This window comes from Caloenas nicobarica, chromosome 8 (genome assembly GCF_036013445.1).
Source record: "Caloenas nicobarica isolate bCalNic1 chromosome 8, bCalNic1.hap1, whole genome shotgun sequence".
Taxonomy (NCBI): domain Eukaryota; kingdom Metazoa; phylum Chordata; class Aves; order Columbiformes; family Columbidae; genus Caloenas; species Caloenas nicobarica.
The window spans coordinates 4,015,962-4,032,422 of NC_088252.1; the positions used below are offsets into that span (position 1 = coordinate 4,015,962).

Genomic DNA, 16,461 nt, shown 5'->3' on the forward strand with positions numbered 1-16,461 from the left:
CGTGAGCAACGTTCCCTGCAGCAGATCGACCGCGCCATCCTAATCTGGAACCGCGGGCAGGCAAAGGTCACTACCAGCAAAAAGCAGAGATGGGCAGCGCACAGGAGACGGCACCAGCATGCGGTCACCCTGCCAAAGGTCACTTGTGTCCTCTCAGTGAGGGGACAGCAGAAAAATGCCTGGTCAGGGCACTACCAAACACTGATGGAGTCACGAGAAGATGGTGCAGCACGCTCTGCCCTACCCCTCCCAAGCAACTGAAAGACAGCAGAAGGCAGAAAATCATTCTAGCTTTGCCAGCAAGGCTGCCAAGGGATAAGTTTTCATATCCATTCTGTTTCATTATCTACTTTATGTGCTATTTTTTACCCCATTTAATGCAACTGCAAATCTGATGACCTCTCAATATCATGCTCATCTTGACCAGCAAATTATAGTCAGCTTGCTTTGTGCTACTTTCCCCCGTCTACTCATCTGGCCAGGAATGAGAAAGACTGGGTGTTTAAGCAGCTGCTTTGCCATAGTACATCTACCACAGCATTTCCCAGTCACTCAGCCAACTTTCTGGCCCTTGGATTCCTTTCCGTAACATAAGAGGGGATCGCCGAACCTGCGACTCACCTCACAGCTGTGTTCATCCGCACAAAGCTTGCCCAGAGACATCTGAGTCTTGACTCTCCGCACAGCACACTCTTTGTCTGAAAGCCCGTCAGACTGGGTGGAGATTTCAATGGGGATCTCTGGAGTCTGGGACAGCATATCCTCCAGCTTCTCGGCCAGCTCATCTTCCAGCTTGGCGGCCAGCTCATCCGGGCTGTTCGAATGGTCGCTCGTGTTCCCCTCCTCTCCGTCGGACACGGAGAAGTTCTCCGAGCTGAACGTTGAGTAGGACTGGCAGCTACTGATGCAGCGGTGAGGTCTGCAAACCGGGAGAGAAGGTCAGTTGGTACCGCAGTGCCTCTGACTGCAGAGGAGAAGCAATTTCTGTGGTGCTGCGTTCAGCTGCTCTGCTACAACTGGTCATAATCAAAACCCTCACAACATCAGTAGTGCAGTGCATGTGGAGTGACTGCTATGTCCTCACACAGGTTCCCCCAGCAAACCTCTTCCTTTCTGCAGCAAAGCAGATTTTTGCACCTGTACTTTTAGCTGGCGTCTGCTCAGGCACAGCGCACGCAATCCTGCCTGGCTGCTTCTCCAAGCTGGAATAAGGGCTGCATCCTTCAAAGATGCCTCTGAGCAAAACAGGTCCCATCCCTTTTTTACATCAACCCTCCAAGAGCCTCTTCCCACCCTAAGAACACGGCTCCAGCTGAGTCAGAACTGCTCTGCAAGGCTGGCAGAGACAGCTCTGCCAAGCGTCGGGCTGCCTTTCACATCTTGGAGCTGCGGAAATCTACCACCTTTCCGATGATTTAGTTCAAGATATGCATCTTTAGATTCATCTGTTCTTATTCGGTCTTGTCTGCTCCATGTTCATGGAGCATATTTTTCTTCAACAGTCCTTTTCCAAAGAAAGCTTGGGTTCAAACTAATTCAGCTGGGAATATCTGCACCACCTGGCAGTGATCCCAACAGTCAGGCTAGAATTTAGGTATGTGCGCTCAAAACGTTAAGCTCACAGTTACCTGAATGTGGAAATCGCCTCATGCCAGGATTCTACAGTAATGGTACAAAATACTGAACATGCCGGGAGACCCACAACAGGTCATCACATTGAATTCAGAAAAGGCAATTTGTCTTCCAAGTTAGTAAATCACAGCAGCAGCAATGATAACCCAAGAACCGTATAAGTCAGAAAACTCATCTAGCCCAGTGTTCTGTCTCCAGCCCTAAGCAGGAGGAAATCATTCGGGAAAAGTACAAGAACAGGGCATGCAGACAGCGCCTGCTTTCTCCTGCAGATCTTCTTGTTTGCAGCGTTCAGCAGATCACACTCCCGAGCTGCAGATCAAACCTGGCAACGCTGCTCAACTACCACTGATGGATCTACGCTCCAGAAATTTAACGCTTACGGCTTGCTTATGTTTTGATTTCCACAGCATACCTTCACAATGAGTTCCACGTCTCAAAGCATTTTGGACGGAAACAGCACTTCCTTTTGTTCATTTCACCCCCACCTTGTTTGCTTCACTAGGTGTCCCTGACACAAATGCGAGGAATCATTCCTCGTCTGTTTTCTCCACATAACGCACAATTTCATGCACCTCCAGTATTGCTTCTCCTCCTGCCAGAAAAGATTTCTCGTGGATTTAATCTCTTCTCCTACAGAAATCATCTCTAACCATTCTTGTCACACTTCTCAGTGCCTTTTCAAATTCTGCCACGGTCTCTGAGCCGGGGCAATGAAGGTGCCATTTAGGATTCAAGCCGCAGGTGCACTGTGGATGTATCCAACGGCAGAGCAGCTTTTATTTTCTTTTCTGCTCCTTTCCTAACAACTCTTCATCTCTTTGCCCACTGGTTCACTTCTACACTTCAAGCAGCTGCTTTCATCAAGCTACGGCACCAATTCCAAGATCTCTTTGCTGAGCACAGGACTGTAACGCTCGCTATGACATATGTTTAGGGAGGAACACTCCTTCGAGTCTCTTATTTTACAGCCAACACCACCAAATTTGATCTGCTGTGTTGTCACCTAATTCTACTCTTTAATTCTCTTGAGTTGTTAATTCTCTTTAATCTTGCTCTTTAATCCTACTTGAATTCCACCACAAAGACGCTGGGGTCAGCCCCAGTGCGGCAACAGGTAAACAACAACATTTGAAAGACTTCACAAAGGGTCCCACATCCAGTAAGTCTGGTTCTGGTGAAACAGATGCAGCGGCTTATTTTTATAGGCTGAATAATGTTATCAAATGTGATCAAGTTGTGCTACCAACAGCCTGCAGCAGAAAAGCTGTGCTGGAGAAAACATCTCAGAACAGGCTGAAAACCGTGGGGGAACGTGCAGGATCACTGAGGGCAGATGGGATGCACTGAATGCAATCCTGTTCTTCTGCCAGCACCTTCCAGTTTCAAAGCTGGTGTGCAGCTGCTCTGACAGCTCTCCTCCTGCGTTTTGCCCCACCAAAGAGAGATCAGAGTGAATTAATCTTTTACCTTTGCCTACGAGGAAACTCCACTTCACTGTCTACTTCGCCCTCTTCCTCCTCCGAAGAGTCATCGCCGCTCTGGCAGAAAACAAGGACAAGAATGGGGTCACGTTTGTGAAAGAGCAAAACATGCAGCTACGTGGCTGCCCCTTGGTCCTGCAGGACAAAGTCGCTGTGTCAACGGGCTGCAGCAATCTAGACAAGAAAATAACCTGCATATCAGTGAAAACTGAGTCAGACAGCTTCTTACCAGGACATTATTTCAGTCAGTCTTAATGCTGCCATTTTGGAATTTGGAGTGATTGACTGAAATACACTGGAGTACTTTAGCAGGCGCTGAGTACATAGCGTTCCGGATTTTTACAGAAGCAAATCAAGTAATTAGCATCACGCTGACATCCACATAAATTACTGAGCTGATCTGGCACTCTTGGCTTCACAACTTCGACTCTCTTCTCCAGAGCAGGATGGGGGATGACACAGCCTTTGCTGGTGGGGTTCACCAACTAGGAAAACTATTCTCTACCCCAGCAAGCACAGAACCCTTTATTCTCCTTTTCCCATCCAAACCCACTCCTCCACTCCTGTTTTTTTACAGCCTCCTTCTATCCTATCCCACCTGCCAACCCCTGGTTCAGACTCAGCCTCTATCTCATCCCATCCCCTTGTAATACGAGGTTCTCCTCCTCCTCCTCCTCCCTTCATCCTGGGCTCAAATCACACTCTTGGCCTGGTACTCATCCTCTTTACCTTCACTTTTCCACCCAGGCGCAGTTTTCCTGACCTTTGACTTTACTCAGATCGGTTCCTACTTCTCTCACCACCTGGATAGAAGCAGGAGGAATGAAGAAAAGCTGTTTCTGTACAGCTGTGCCGTAACATCATTTTGACTCTTGGAACATCTTCACAAAATACATGAGAACTAGGACGTTTAATCAAGGGGGACGGTTTCTGGCAGGCACAGCAAAAGGCATGTCTCCAAGACCACAGCAAATGTTGAATTTCTGTTCCGAGGAACAGCAGCTGTGCAGAATCTCAATAAAACTGGTACATTATATTTAAAAACAACAGAAGAATGCATTTGTCCCTTCCTTTGTTTTGAGAAAGGCTTGAAAATGTTTTGAGACTGTTTCAATAACAACAATTCAGGAGACCAAGTTTCAGCTCAAACAAAAACGGGCTAAATTGCAAGTAACAGAACCAGGCCCTATCAAAACCACATCTGACAACCCTCATCGTTAGCAGTATGTTCCAATACGCCTACAGTACTGCTCAATAAAACTGACTTGAGAAGTATGTCTAGATCACAAAGCAAGGTTCAGGTAAGCATGACCTCTCTAAAATAAAGCCATCCATGTAACTCTGCTGCTCCGTGTGTGGGAAACTTGGCTTTGCTACCATCCTATACCCAGACACTCGCCTATGCTATCACCTCGTGACAGAATTATAGAACAGTTTGGGTTGGAAGGGACCTTAGACATCATCTAGTTTCAAATCCCCTGCCACGGGGGCTTCCACCGGACCAGGTTGCTCAAAGCCCCGTCCAACCTGGCCTTGAATGCTCCCAGGGATGGGGCATCCACAGCTGCTTTTGATGGGGAGAGAAAAGAGGCGCAAACTTTGGTTTTTTTTTTTTTTCCAAAACGCTGTGCTTTGGCCTTACCTTTTGAAGGGGTCTTGCTTTGCAAGGCAGCACTGCGGAAGCCCCGTGCTGGGGAGAGCCGAGCGCGGCCGCTGCCGTGCCGAAGGCCTCCTCCTCCAGCTTCTCGATGAACTGCGCGTTTTCGTATAGGGAAGCAGGAGCTGGCGACTGAGAACGGCTCATCCCCGTCTCAACAGACGACATCTGCACCTGACCACTGTCTTCTTCCCTGCACTGCAGGCAGGAATTGTACGGATCTGTTTCGCAACACTCCCAACGATCGGCTTTGCTCTCTTCGCTCTCCAGGCTCCGCCGGCAATCCGCTTCCATGGCGGTGGAGATGAGATCGGGGCTGGACCCCGACATCCGTCTTTGCGCGTGGTTACTGAGGGGGCTCCGCAGCGCGGCTGCGGGGCCAAAGTACCGTAAGTTGTTCGCGCAGTTGGCGATATCTTGTCCGTGGGCATGGAGCCGCGAGTGATGGCCATGGGGATGCTGCTGCGGTAGACCGGGGTGATGAGAATGATTAGGAGGTGGAGGTGGGGGTGCATCGTCTTGCGCTGGCTGGTTTTTCAAGATCCCTGCAAAATCATTGTAGCTGCCTTTGCTGTTCCCTCGGCGGTGGCGGGGCTTGCTGCGGTAGCGGGTTTTGCTGCTCGGCGTCGACATTTTGGGACTTCCTGAGACTGGGGAGCCGTTGGATGCTGCTTCCGCGCTGGGTATGCCCTCTGACTTGAGCAGATCTGGCCTGAGAGACAGCGAGCAGAAGGTACACATTTAACCACAAACTAAATTACACCGGCCAGGAGCCGGGCTGAAGAGGCAGCTGTAGCCTCAAGCACATTTTCTTTCTAAAAATCTACAGGCTCTCCTCCGCTGTTTAACTTCTGCATTTGGTTTCCTTTGATCCTCTCCACTCAATGCCCTTTCTGTTCAGCCCATCACGCTCTATGCTCCTTTCTTGCAGCTCTTTCCAATATCTGCCACACAGTCTCCTTTTTCCACTCTCATTTTGCTGTTCTGCTCCCAAAATAGCTCCCTTGTAAGACCTTGGTGTAGGGCACGTCTCTGTGTGCATATACAATGCTCAGCACAATAGGGTCCCAATCTGCCGATGGTTATCAGCCTGCTCACTTCAGAAGCACATGTGGATATTAATTCAGAAGTGATTATTCACTGTTAATCAGGACTCTCTAACTCCCAGAAATCCCAGAAAAGGGAAGAATAAAATAGACAGCTCCTCTTTAAAAAAAGAAATCTTACTTTCTGAAAGTCACACAGAAGAGAAATAGCTGAAAGGACAGCATGAATTCTCAAATCTCAAATCCCAGTTTAATTCCTCAACAATGAACCCATCCTCCCTGAGGACTGGCTGGTTTTCACAATCCCTCACCCTGCTAATTACCGCTCAAGTCAAGTCAAGGATGATCTAACTGCTCTGTGCTTGGACAGGCAGGAGTTCCAGACACACATTAGACATCTCCTGTCAAAGTACCATCATCTGTGAAAAAATCTCGTGGACCAAATGGTTCCAGAGAGCTGCCCAGGCAGAAGGGAAGGCAGGATCCATCCCCTTTACCTTCAGATAATTAAACAATAGTGGTTCCGATGATCAGACCAGGCCCAAGAGTGAACCCCTCTTTGTCTTGTGTTGTCGTCAGACTCAAAGGGACATAAGCTGCCTGCTCATCTCAGTGGGCATCGACTGCTGGCTCCTGGCACAGCTGGTTAATTCTTACCGTTTAGTCTGGCTGCCTGGTTTATGGGAGACCCCTTTCCTCTTCATCAGCTTCTCCACTGTGTTGGGGTGGATTATTGGTCTGACCGGGTGGCGTTTGTAAGTCCCGGGGTATTTCTTTTCCACTGCTTGTTCCCTCCTGAAACATTGGGGAAGAAAAATAAAATTAGAAAAAAAAAAAAATTAAAACCAAACACACAACACAACAGACAGACAAGTTCTCTCTCTATCCAACTGCAGCTCCTGCTGGACAGAAAGACAGCTCCACCGTGAGCCTGTTTCTCAGCCACAGCTGGTGCAACACAACGTGCTGTTCTGGGAAAGGACACTGGCATTTTCTGAATTCTCTCTGCAGAGATCAGGCAGTTGGAACAGGGCCCTGGCGCACAGTCCAGAAACAGCACTGCTTTTCTCTTTCTTTACCCTAGAAGTTTGTCGGGGACGCTAAATCTACAATCACTACACAGCTTAGAAATGAAGCGCTGTTTTTTTCCTCCTGTACGCATATGCCGTTACGCCCAGAGACACGTACTTGATGAGCTCCTTCTCCCGGACCTCCAGCTGCAGCATGATCGCGCTGAGCTCCATGTACAAGTTGTTGGCCCGCTCCAGCTTTCTCTCATAGTGTTCACGGATATCCAATGCATGTCTGAAAAACAGAAAAGTCATTATTCCACAATCTGATGTCCACAGACCAAGAGAGAAGAATAAAGGAGAAGTACAGGTGCTCTAGTAAAAGGCCTTCTAAAAGTCAAATTTGCTGATTGTTTTGTACTTAATCCCAGACAGAGTTTACAGTATATGACAATTAAGAGCTTGATACAGCAATGAATGATTCTGAAGGCATTTAACAGTCTTGAAAGAGTGGCAACGTTCTCGCTAGAGAAGCTGCAAATGCCTCATACACATCCACAAGCCCTTTGGCCAAGGTCTGATTGTCCTGTTTGCACAGAGAAGGGACTAAGTCGCCTTCTAAAGAAACAGAGGAAGAAGTCATCTGGTTGTATTTCATAAAAAGAAATATTGCTCTACAGCAATATTGAATCCCAGCTGAAAGATGTGACCATCCAAAGCTCCCTAGGGCTGGGGAACACTGATCAGCAACTACTAATACATCAAACTGGCTGAACAAGGTTTCCTTTGGTTTCAAAGGTTTGACACAGAACTGCTACTTGCTGGTTTATGTTTCCCTGTTGTAACTGTATTTGCAAATACATATCACAGAAGATAACGCTTTCCTAAATAAACGTTCTGCTTTCACTTTTAAGCTGGTCTAATGTTGAAAACAAATGTCAGTGGGCTGATAGTGCGTTCACTTCTCTGGAGATAACGAAACCAAAGAAAGCATCAGAGCAGAGAAAGCTCGCGGCAAACTGCAAGATGCATTTTCCACTGAGATGGATGTACCTGCTTCAGTGCTGTTAGCACAAACACCAAAACTCGGGCAGAAATATTCCCTGGTAAACACACAAGCCTTTGCCCTTCTTGCCTGGAGCAAACTGTTCACATCGCCCAAGTGCTGGGACAGTTCCTACTGCGTCTCTATAGTTTTCCCTCAGCTTGTTTCTGGACTCACAAGGAATTTAGGCTGCCCAAATTTATGCCACCAGGAATCCTGAGTCCTGTTTTGGGGTCCTCAGTACAACCGGAGCACGAAAACAGTCAGGGGCAGGAGCAGAAGAAGAAAAGCAGAGGGACCTGGTCTCGTTTCGCTGGAGAAGAGAAGGCTGGATGGAAAAAGTGAGCAGCAAACAAAAGACCGCCAACAGACCTCAGCTCTTCTCTTCGACGCCGAATCAATTCTTCATCTAGCCGGTGGATACAAGTTCCTTCACTTTTAATTTTCTCAAAATGTTTCTTCACTTCTTCTCTCCATTCAGCCTAGGGAAGCAATTTATTTTCAGGTATTTACAAAGGACTGTGATCCCTGGTTGCACCAAAGGAAAACTCTTGGGCAACATTCTTTGTATCTGCAGAAAATTACAGGTTTGGGTTGAAAATGTGTTTCTGTTAGCTGAATTATTTTAGCCAGCAACATTGCAGCATGTTTAGTTTCAGCATTTTCACATGGTATTTCTAATTTTGTGCTCCAATTAGACAACATTTTCTTTCCTTTTGCCATTTAAAGTAAACAGAAAAGCTTATGGTTTGGAAACCTATATTTGTGACAATGATGACTGTCACTAGGATGATACTGACTCTATTTGCCCCTCGAATCCTTGCTTCTTGCAGCTTTAATAAACGCACCCGCTTCCTCACGCCCACCCCAAGGCTGTACAACCATTCTCCACTCACCTGGGATTTGAAATAGGTTTCCTGAGGAGTGGCCAGCACGTCAGCAGATGCGATATCCAGGTGCATCAGTGTCTGCCGGAAAGAGGGACGATTCCGGGGCTTGCTCTGCCTGCAGCAAAACAGACAAACAGCCAAGCATGAGATGAGGTTAACATTGCTGGCTTCTCCTGCCCCTCAGAAATGGGTTCTGACAGAACATACACTCTGAATCATGTAGCTGACAGATTAAAGGAGCTTTTCTTGTTTTCTCTTTTGCTGAATACGAGTTTATTGTGCTAGAGTTGGTCTGTATTCAGTTTTTGGTTTGTGACCATAGAATCATTTCAGCTGGAAGAGACCCTCAGAGTCATTGAGTCCAACCACCACCCAACTCTAGCACTAACCCATGTCCCTGAGAACCTCGTCTAAACGCCTTTTAAACCCCTCCAGGGATGGTGACTCCACCACTGCCCTGGGCAGCCTGTTCCAATGCCCCACAGCCCCTTCTGGGAAGAACTTTTTCCTAACATCCAATCTAAACCTCCCCTGGCACAACTTGAGGCCATTTCCTCTTGTCCTATCACTTGCTACTTGGGAGAAGAAACCAACACCCAATTTTGATGATGTATTCTGAAGAAAAAAAAAAAGATAATAAAACCATTTAAAATAGGAAAACGTGAAGACAAAGTGAAAGACAGGATACAAACTGAAACTGTTCCTAATTTCTTTGTCAAGAAGAAACAGATCCCAGTTCATTATCCTGTTGATTTCCAAATTCCTCTGCTTCCACTAGATGGGGATAGAAGTGTAGGGACCCACTGTTCAGAGCTGCACAAACTGCTCCTGCTTTTTGCAGCCAGGCAGAGCACATCTCAGCACGGACACTGCAGCAGCTCAGGGCCAGGGGGTAAAACAGCCACTTGAAAAGGTCCAGAGATGCTCTGGCCTGTTTTCCCCCTTCGTGCCATTGGTAAAACTCATGGAGTGAGGAAATGCTGGAAGATGACGTACACCCCGTGTCAAGACGCAGTTACAAAGGCATAGCATTAATGCATGACCCAAGACAATGAGTGTCAACTCTATTCTGGTGCATGAAGGAAACGGAAAGCATTTTCCACATCTATACCTGTCAAATCCTGGTGTCATACAGAAAGCTCCACTTTCTCTTTGTCCGGTTCAAAAGCCACTCACTTACAAGGGGGGTTCATAGTGAAAAATCATTTCCTTTCACTCTGGAGCCAGCCTCAAGAAATTTTACCCCTACTTTCCTTCCAGCTCCTTTTCTCTTCCCACCGAGCCACCGTGGTTCAGGCTCTTACCAGGTCTGCTTCATGAGGATTTTGAAGCCATCGGGGCAGGTGGAAGGGACGGGAAGGTGGAGGCTGTTGCTGCCCACTCCCCAAATGATGGCCGAAGAGTCCACGTCCTTGTAGGGAATCTCTCCAGTGAGCAGCTCCCACAAAACGACCCCAAACGACCTGATGAAGAAATAAACCAGGAGAAAAAAAAAAATCTGCGTGAATTCAATTCAACAGAAACATCTGGAGCTTGGAAAAATTGCTATTTGATTGGTGAAGCAGAGAACTAGGTAGGTCTGATCTGAAATTGTGAGTAGATGCAACAGTGTTTACGTACTAGTTTTTCCTAACCAAGACCAGCTATTTCACACACCAAGTAACTCTTCGTCCTTTGCCCCAGCACTGGGCTGACCACCAAACCATACTGGACTTCACCAACCCTTTCCTATTTCTTTTTGAGGTTTTAAAAATCCTGAAAGCACTTTTTTTTTTTTATATATAGATTAAATCTTATTTCTGTTAAATGAAAGGAAAGTTAGCTTTTCTGAGCCAGACTTTTGACTGGTTTTATTGGTAAGAACAGATCTACTACAGGACAGACAGAACTGGTTAGTGTCTGAGAGACAACAGACCAAAGGTGGTGTTTTGTGGGCTTCTGTTTTGCAAAAGTCAAAAGCTCCCTCTGCTGTTACGTGTGCTCCTAGGTACGAGTTTCATGGGCTTGAGACTCACTGCTACAATTACTGAAAGGAGGAAATTAAGAAACAAATGCAACAACATTGATATGTGTCAGTATGAAAACCGCATGCAGTCTCATCTGATATTTCCTTTGTGCTGAGGAAAGCTAAAGAAAGAAAAAATTAAGATAACTCTGCCTGGAAAAGAACCCCCTATTACAAGAACTGAAAGATATAGGTAAGAAAACCCACTTTGCCTCTCTTCCTTAGTAAAATGACCAGTAAGGACCAAAACCTTAATTTATAACAGCGAACAGTTCTTTGTTTTATTTACCATCTTCACCCAGTGAAACACCAACGAAACACCAAACAGGTAAAAACAAAATGCTGCCGAGAACCAACACATTACCAACATCTTACCGTGCTTTAAGGACCAGGCTGCAAGGCGAGGTGAGGCCAGGTGAAAAGCGACAAGTGTGTTTCTGGCTCATACTGATATCAAGTTGCTTTTGTTAAGTACAGAAGATCATCTAAGGGACAAACCGCCTGGGTCTGAACAACCATCAGTCGGGAAACTTTATGTGAAAAACATTGCACTTTCAAAGTGTGCTTGCACACTTTGTGAAAAACGCTGCACTTTCATATCATGTCGGGGAAAAAAAACACCAAATAAGCAGAATTTGAACATTTTTTCCCCCTCAAAATTTTTCCTGTGGGCTGCAGGAAAGCAGGGATCCAGGTGGTTGAACAAACTATCAGGAAACCCCATCTGGTTTCAGCTTTGTTATGATTAAGAACTGACAAAGGATTTTCAAGACTTCTGATACGATTATAGATTTTTTTTTTTAGCATGCTGTTAAAAGATGAGAGAGGGCAGACATATAAGCAGCTTAGGAACTGTTCTCATTTTTGTCAGCGTTCATGAACGTCGCTTTTACTCCTTTTGGGGGAGGAATGGATGTCAAGGAGGAGTTGGAGCACCCACCACTGCAGCAGACTCGAGAGGAACTCTCACCAAAGGCACCTCCAGGTCTGTACCAAAGAGCAACATCTCTAAGTCCCTGAAGAAGAGAGTAGAGAGGCGCCCACAGCCCTCAGCAGAGGAACGTGATGCTCCACACAATATTCCTGAACCTAAAGGAAAAGAAAGCTGAGGGTGGAAATCCAGCATCACGTCCGACTCTGAACCACTTGTGGCTTTGACCTGCAGCAGTAAAGGAGGTGACAGCACTTGAAGCTGAAAAAAAACCACAAGGAGGAATATTCATCCTGGCTGTAAAGCAGGTAGAAGGGTGTTCGTCCTGGCTACTGACATCAAATAATGCAGAAATAACGAGGCAGAAACAGAGATGCAGTTCCCTTGAGGACCCTGAAACTTGTGGAGAGGCATCTCAAAGGAGCTCCCAGGCTGAGTCCACTCTCAAGGATTTTTAATACCATGGAGATCTGAACCTTGCTTTGTGTTCTTTGAGACACAGAGTACACACGTGATGGAAACAGGCGTCCGAAACTCTTACAATGTATCCTGGTTTCCTCCCTCTTGGATCCAGGGTTAGAGTCCTGTGGCTGTACGAACAACAGCCAAGGCCAGTGTGCAGAAAGGAAAAGGTGGTCAACTATAGCAAACTATCTCCATGCCCGGGATGAGAAGAGAGCGCCGAATACGTAAGCGCTGGGAAAACAAGCGGCTAAACAGAAGGTGAAGATGTTTAAACGTTAATACTACTCACCAGATATCCACCTTTTCAGAGACAGGCTCATTGCGTATCACCTCCGGGGCCATCCAAGCCACAGTTCCCGCAAAAGACATTTTGGTACTTTTATCGCTGAGTTCTTTAGATGTACCAAAATCCGAAATTTTTACTGCATCTGTGTGTGTAACTAAAACACTGGAAGGAGAAAAAAAAATTAGCATTTTGCAACATTTCTTGTACCACAACCACCACTGGGAATAAATCCTTTCTTAATACAAACAGTTGAGGCCACGCTGTTCACAACTGCAGCACGAGAAGAAAGATTATGCATTTTCACCAATGAAAGCACTCACTTTCTTTGGGGTGGCTGTGTTTTTTGCCTCAAATGCATTCCTAAACGCTACAAGTCAAAAAAACAACCTTGACAAAATCGCAAATTAACAAGTCACTGAAGATTCACTACATCTGGGGAGGTTTCGAAATTTCAGTAAAGTTGTACATTAAACTGCACTGTAAACCATCTAAAAGTATTCTCTTAAGGCAGCCACAGTCATGGAATCATAGAATCATTTTGGCTGGAGGAGACCCTCAGAGTCATTGAGTCCAACCATAACCCAACTCTAGCACTAATGTCATGTCACAGGCTAATAATGATAAACGTCTAGGGAACAAGAATATAAACAGCCACATGGTTTTAGTCAGAAAGGAACAGAGAAATGAGAAAGACACATTCCAGAAAACCAGGGAAATAACAAAAGAATAAATAAGAAGGAAAAATAAAAAAGGAGAAAGCAACAGAATATTTCACTTTCAAAAAGGACCAGACACCATCAAATCATTAGAAATATCTCCCGGCTGCTATTTCTCATGTGAGGTACTGGTAAAATTTCCAGTCTTGTTGAATTGCAGCACTGGAGGGGAGTGCCAATAAGTGCCATTAATTTCGCTCTCATTAGTTTTGAGCCAACATTGAAAAAAGATAATGATGCTTTTGACCAAACTTTAAACTATTCTTCGAGAAAGCAAAAAAAAAAAAAAAGACAACCACAATGTTTAAGTAGCTAGAGACTCACTTTGGTGACTTGAGGTCGCGATGGATGATTTTGTGAAGGTGCAGGTAGTTCATGCCGCTGGCAATCCCGGTGGACCAATCCACCAGCAGCCGCGGGGTGACTTTCCGCCCCGCTCGCAGCACTTCGTAGAGCTGCCCGTGCGCACAGTACTCCATGATGATGCAGTAGCACGGGGCTTGCGTGCAGACTCCCCTGGCAGAGGAAACACACAGCTGGTGAGGATCAGGAGAGCAAAAGTCCCAGAGCGATTCTCAAAAGCGAGAGTAACCTATTAAGATTTCCTGTGCCAGCGCAAGGCTCTCTTTCCCAAACAGGGAATGTGTCCTGCATGCTTTGGGCAGGAGGAATCTCATTTTAAAAGGAAGGATGACTGCCTGTTTTGTCATACAGACAGCTTGTTAAAACCTTGGCCGGGTACATAAATGTGGCAGTTGCACATCCCCCTGAGATCTGGAGCCTTCACTGGGGCAGCCGATGGCTCTTTTAGCACCTTTTGTGCCCCGCTGTGCCTGTCCCCACGTACACGCCCAGGGTGGTACCAAGGTGCTGACAGTCACATCCTCCCCTACCCTGGGTCAGGGTGATTTCACATCCACCAGCTGGTGGGTAACGGGACCCTGAGTCAATTGACAGGGTCGTTAGCAGAGGAGGGGCCCAGAGTAGCTGCAAAGCTTGTGGACCATGTTGTAATGCCCACAGCCAGATCTGACCAGACTATAAAACGGGGTCCCCGCTGAAGGCCCCCTTGGAGTGGTCTTCTCGGAGCAGCGGGTCTGTGACCTGGAGCCCTCCCCTTAGACTGGGACACCGTCTAAGGAGACTTTCCAGGACTGAGAGCGCCTCACCTCCTCGTTTGGGTGAGTGGTTATTTATTGGATATATCCTTGAATGAGTCCTCGCCTAACCCTGGTGAGTGATTAGTTCTTGTGGGTACCCTGGAGTGAGAGGTCTCTGGTTTTGTTTCTTGTGAGCGTGTGCATGCACGCTGTGGATCCTCATTATTCTTATTTTGCTGTACCCCAATAATCTCCTCAACTGATATCTGAACGTGTATTTTATCTTGTCGGAGTGCTAACTAATTGTATAAACCCCGTTTCTAGTTGGCTTACTGACTACACTTTTCCAGTCATAATAAAGTCTGTTTTGGAACTTTTTGTCCACCTAAAACTGACTTTGGGGTGCCTCCGTGACAGGCTCTTCTCTGGATCAAGGTACCTTTCTAGCAAGTTTCACAACCTACTTGAACGCGATGATGTTGGGGTGCTTGAGCTTCCGCAGGTGCTTGATGTCCGTTTCGTTCTGATCCCTCACTTTCTTGATGGCCACCTCCTCGGCGCGGAACTTGCCCAGGAAGACGGCTCCCTGCGCGCCGCTGCCCAGCCACTGCAGCTCCGAGATCTCCTCGAACGGCACCTCCCACGTATCTGCCCACGAGGGAAAAGATGGAGACCACAAAAATATTTCGCGGCAAGATCACGGCAGGCACCTGCCATCTCACTTGCATCCCCAAGGTGGACTTCTCTGGGGGTGCAGACGGCATGTCCCCCCAGCACTGTCACCTCCAGACTTCTTTCCATCCTCGCAGCTGCTTTTCGGCAGAGCTCACCGCCCTGGCCGACCCCTCATATGAGCCACTGACACTTGGCAGGTGACAACTGAACATCCCAGGGACACAGGACAGGCAATTTAGGGAGCGGGGCCTCAACTCCAATATCGAATCGTGATGGTATCTCTTAAAAAGTACATGACTCCATTGAAAAAACACACGAGAAAAGAAAATATTTAACATTGTCCAAAAAAAAATATATATTGAGGGGCTTTTCCCCCCCTTAAAATAGGAAATACAAAGCGAAGTCAGAGGTGGCAGCTTGTAAAACAGAGCAGCAACCACTAAGTTACACAAAACAAAGCACATTAATCACCAGCACCAGTCACAGAAATAGGTCTTTCCCGCACCAACATTGTGTATATCAGTGTCGAACAGGCAAAAAAAAAAAAAAAAAAAAAATCTTAGGGGATTCCTCCTCTTAGGTACCCACACGCACAGTGTAGGGACGCTGCCCGAGGGGTGCAGCGGCACCGTAAACTGCTTCAGACAGCTGTGCCCATCCGAACAGAAAGCCTTGCTGAGGGTCACCTTGAAATTACTTCACCGTGCTGCTTGTGGGATGGCAAAAGGCATCCGATAATTTATTTACTGTAACTCAATAAAGCTGCAAGTTTAGAGAATAAATTATTTAGCAGCAAAACTGACAAGTAACCCACTGATTTCTGAAATAAAAGGAAGTCGTGCCTGTACGGATCTCTATTTCAGATCACTACAAAGGTGCGTCTCCTCGTTTCATCCAGTCTCTGAGCCATTGGGGTGTTCCCGGGGCTGCGACTGGGATTATGCAAAAGTGGCCATTTTAGATTCACCAAAAGGAAACTTATGTGCCCAAAACTGCCTCTGGATGGATTCTGACTCAAATCTTTCTGCTCACCGAACTAGAAAAAAGAAACCCAAACCAAATATTGCAAGAATTTCCTTTGACTTGGCAGGGCAAAATTCAACCCTAAGCACATGTTGCTTTGCACGAGTCTATTTTTCATACTGATATATCCGCGTACTACCTTACGTTGTACAAAAATATTAAGACAGCACAACTGAAATGCATTATAACTAAGGAACCCCAGCAACCATGGGTTTGCCATGGATGATCCCTACCCTCAATTTCCAAGAACACTATGGCACCACGAAGCTCATCTTGCCTACCAGCAAACGTGTCCTTTAATATTAAAGCCAGAAATGCCTGTCCATGTAAGAAACTAACAGAAACCAATGCAAGAAATGCTGTGACCACTATCTCGACCACAGGACATTCAAGTATTTTAAAATCATAAGCATTATTCTTCACCAAACAACTTGAGCAATTTTTTGGTCACAATACTTATAACTGCTATTTAATGCTTTAGACATTTAAAGACCAT

General features: G+C 46.4%; 1 protein-coding gene across 2 annotated transcripts in view; it reads right to left on the bottom strand.

The window, feature by feature from the left end:
- Positions 1-16,461, bottom strand: part of MAP3K13 (mitogen-activated protein kinase kinase kinase 13) — a 68,178-nt gene that overhangs the window by 3,521 nt on the left and 48,196 nt on the right. For both annotated transcript variants that reach the window (XM_065640269.1, XM_065640270.1), the window contains 11 exons: positions 14,732-14,915; positions 13,492-13,683; positions 12,455-12,613; positions 10,069-10,227; positions 8,771-8,879; positions 8,247-8,356; positions 7,008-7,124; positions 6,477-6,614; positions 4,759-5,485; positions 3,103-3,173; positions 622-919 (listed from right to left, as the gene is read on the bottom strand). In XM_065640269.1, the coding sequence (XP_065496341.1) occupies positions 622-919; positions 3,103-3,173; positions 4,759-5,485; positions 6,477-6,614; positions 7,008-7,124; positions 8,247-8,356; positions 8,771-8,879; positions 10,069-10,227; positions 12,455-12,613; positions 13,492-13,683; positions 14,732-14,915 (2,264 nt within the window). The remainder of the gene's footprint in view (positions 1-621; positions 920-3,102; positions 3,174-4,758; positions 5,486-6,476; positions 6,615-7,007; positions 7,125-8,246; positions 8,357-8,770; positions 8,880-10,068; positions 10,228-12,454; positions 12,614-13,491; positions 13,684-14,731; positions 14,916-16,461) is intronic.